The 3,911-nt window shown below is 51.9% G+C and overlaps 1 protein-coding gene across 1 annotated transcript; it reads right to left on the reverse strand.

Annotated features, from left to right (window-relative positions):
• Positions 1-831: 831 nt before the first annotated feature.
• LOC145954067 (uncharacterized) lies at positions 832-3,024 on the reverse strand. Its single transcript, XM_083067744.1, has one exon. The coding sequence runs from the start codon at positions 3,022-3,024 to the stop codon at positions 832-834; it is 2,193 nt and encodes a 730-aa protein (XP_082923870.1).
• Between the last annotated feature and the right edge of the window lie 887 nt (positions 3,025-3,911).

The following is a 3,911-nucleotide window of genomic DNA, read 5'->3' on the forward strand; positions in this document are numbered from 1 at the left end:
CGCCTTGAAGCTGTTGAAGGCTGACTCGCACTCGTCGGTCCACTTGAACTTGGTGGCTTTCTTTAGAAGGGACATAATGGGTCGTGATCTGTCTGCCATGCAGGGCAGGAACCGAGCCAATGAAGCTATTCGTCCTGCCAAGCGCTGTACTTCTTTGACATTAATCGGACTCTTCATGTTGATGATAGCCTGACATTTGTCAGGGTTAGCCTCTATCCCTCTTTGTGACAACATAAAGCCCAAAAACTTTCCCCCAGCTACTCCGAATGTGCATTTAACCGGATTCAGTCGCATGCGATGGCGTCGTACTTCGTCAAAGATGGAGCATAGGTCTCTGATGTGGTCGGGTCCAGAAGCGGATTTGATCACCATATCATCTACGTACACTTCCAGACTTGTCCCAATCTGGTTGCGGAAAATCTTGTCCATGAGCCTTTGATAGGTTGCCCCCGTGTTTTTCAAGCCAAACGGCATTACCTTGTAACAGTAGTTCGCCGAATCAGTGATGAATGCGGTTTTGGCTTCGTCCGGGGGGTACATGGGTATCTGATTATACCCGGAATAAGCGTCCAGGAAGCTTAGTCTAAAGTGGCCGGCCGCGCCATCGACTAGTGCGTCGATGTGAGGGAGAGGGTACGCGTCCTTTGGGCATGCCTTATTGAGGTCGGTATAGTCAGTGCACATCCGCCACTTGCCGTTCGATTTCTTGACCATTACTACGTTGGCCAGCCAGGTGGAGTACCTGACTTCCCGAATGAAGCCTGCTTGTAACAACTTGGTTGTCTCCTCTTTGATTGCTTGGGCTCTTTCTCCACCCACTTTCCTCTTCTTCTAGGCAACAGGCTTGGCGTCCTTACACACAGAAAGCCGATGGCAATGGAAACTGAGATCAATTCCCGGCATGTCGGCGGCAGTCCAAGCGAACAAATCAGCGTACTGTACTAGGACTTGTTTGATCTTACACGCATCCGTTTCGGATAGTTGGGAGCTCAGGAATGTAATCTGCCCCTCTTTCGTCCCGAGTTGAAAAGGAATTGTTGTTTCAATCGGTTCGACCCTGCCCTCGTCTGTCACTCTTGGGTCCAATTCCAAGTCATCAACTGGGTCGTGTTGGCTGGTGTCTCCGATGACATTAACATCTCGGGTAGGCCTCGGCGTTGGTTGAACTCTTAAGCTTGCAAAGTAGCACTCTCGAGCCGTTTTCTGGTCCGCGTGGAGGGTGATGATCGCTCCCTCTTCCGAGGGAAATTTCATGGCTAAGTGAGGCGTGGAAACGATGGCCCGGAGTTTGTTCAAGGATGGCCGGCCTAACAAGATGTTGTATGAAGCGTTGGCGTGTACCACCACATATCGGACTTTGATTCTCCGCCTATGGTGGTCGTCCCCGAAGTAGGTGTACAGGTCGATTGTTCCCCTGGTATCTACTCGTTCACCAGAAAATCCGACCAAAGGCTCACCATAGGGTATTAATTCTTGTTCGGGAATGCCGAGCTGTTCAAATGTTTTCCAATATAAGATATCGGCCGAGCTTCCTTGATCAACCAACGTCTTCTTAACCACGCAATTATTGATCTCGACACTGATGACCATTGGGTCATCCTGTATCGGGTCTACCCCTTTGAAGTCTCGGTCGGTAAGTGTGATAGGAGGCATGTGAATGGCTGCCCCTCCCACGGCATTTACCGACTTGATTGCTCTTAAGTGCCTTCTTCGGGCAGAGGATGTGCTTCCCCCTCCCGCGAATCCTCCGGCAATTGTATTTATCACCCTCCTGGGTTGATTTCGTTCGGGCTGCCGGTCACTTCTTTCGGGGGTCCTGCTTCTTTCCCTAGATCGATGCCTCGGGGGTGCTCTGTCGCTGTTTCCTCTCCTTTCCCGAGAGTTGTCATATCTCCTCCTTCCCGATGGTTGGGTGAAGTTCTGGAGATGGCCCGACTTGACAAGGTCCTCAATGCGGTCTCGGAGAGCCGTGCATTCCTCGGTGGTGTGTCCTCTGTTTCTGTGGAAATGGCATGCCTTGGTTTTATCCGCGTGGGGCGGAGTCATAGCTCGGCGGGGGACTGCTAGGATTTCTGTGGCCAGCGCTTGCTCTAACACCTTAGCTCTAGTGGCATTGAGTGGTGTGTATTGCGTGTATCGGGGCCCCCTGTTGGCTTTTTCTCTGTCGGTCATGTCCCTCGGGCGGGGCCTTGGGTTGTGCTCTTTTTCAGGTTCTTTCCTTCCTGGAAATGGGTCGGACCGGTTTTGATTTCGGAACTCGGCCAGCTCTTCCATTTGCATGTACTTGGTGGCTCTTTGCCGAAGCTCATCCAAATCTCTGGGAGGTTTTTTACATAAACTGTTCACGAAAGGGCCTGGCCGCAGTGCTGTGGTGAGGTGGTGCATGGCCACTGCGGGGTCTAGATTTCGAATGGACAAAGTCATCTTTCCGAACCTTTCCATGAACGCTCTAAGGGGCTCCTTCTTCTCCTGGCGGATATTAACCAGCGCGATTGAGGTAAGTTGATGCGGGCGACTCGTGGCGAACTGTATGGTAAAACGAGATGAGAGGGTGGTGAAGGAATCGATCGATCCCGACGGGAGCCTCGTGAACCAGTTGAGCGCTGGTTCTTTCAGCGAGGTAGGAAAGACCTTGCACATGACAGCATCGTCGTCTGTATATAAACCGACTTGGGTGACGAATGCATCAACGTGTTCTTCAGGATCGGTGGTTCCATCATACTTTTCCAAGGTCAAATTCTTCCAATTGTCGGGTAACCGTGCTCCGGCGACGTCTGGGACGAAGGGAGACCTCCCCTGTCGTCGTTGCTGATCGAGGGAAGTGGTTATCACTCCCGCTGTGGGCTTAGGATCTGTCGGCTCCTTGTACCATCCAGATGACTCTCCTAGGTCTCGTGTCGACTGAGTATTCAGAACATCATGGGACGGACGCCATGATCGGTTATCGCTTCGGAGCTCGGCATTCTCTTTCCTCAAGACCGATAGTTCGTGGGCATCTTTCTCTCGGAGCCTTCTAAGCTCCATCATTTCGGCCTTTAATTGCTATATTGCCGACGAGGGGTTGGGTTGTTGGGATCGCACCACATATAATTCCTCCATTCCTTCCTCGTGTTGATTGGTTGGCCGCGCTGGATTGTCTCGGGGCATCCCGTAAGGGTGTTCGGTGGCTACGTTTTCCTGCTGACTTCTCGTAAGTACCATCTTGCTGCGGGGTCGAAAACCGTTCTAGCTTCGGTCCCACGGTGGGCGCCAAAATGTTCCTGCGTAAGAACACTCGTCTCCTTACTCCTTAAGCTGCCTTTGAGTCCTTCCGAACCTTCCGTGCCGACCGAATACTAGCTCCGAATGGTGGGGAGGGTACCTGCAAAGGCACTCCGACGATCAAGTCAGTGTTCGATTTAGAGCAATAAATGTGCTAGTGGGAATAGTAACGTACCTCATTTATGTCACATCACCTGTATATTTATAGTGACATGTTTGGGCCTGGTGGGCCTTCATCCTTGGGATGTGTGTAATACGTGACTTAACCTTAATCCTGTCTTAATCTGGCCTGGTAATAAGTATCTTAGTAGGTATTTGGTTTGCCACGTATTCACCATGGGTTTTTCACTATGTTTTCGGCTAAGCATAAGGTCGAAGGGGTGTCCGGCCAAGCTTGGGACCGAAGGAGTGTTCGGCCAAGCTTGGGGCCGAAGGAGTGTTCGGCCAAGCTTAGGGCCGAAGGAGTGTTCGGCCAAGCTTGGGGCCGAAAGGAGTGTTCGGCCAAGCTTGGGGCCGAAAGGATGTTCTTGAGTAACCTCTTTGGGTCTTTCCTAAGGGACCGAAAGAGTGTTCGGCCTAGCCTGAGGCCGAGAGAGTGTTCGGCTAGGTACGGTGCCGAAGGGGGTGCTGTGGTTCCTCGGTTCGGGCCC

This window comes from Cajanus cajan, chromosome 2 (assembly GCF_000230855.2).
Source record: "Cajanus cajan strain Asha chromosome 2, NIPB_CcT2T_4, whole genome shotgun sequence".
In the NCBI taxonomy this organism is placed as follows: Eukaryota; Viridiplantae; Streptophyta; class Magnoliopsida; order Fabales; family Fabaceae; genus Cajanus; species Cajanus cajan.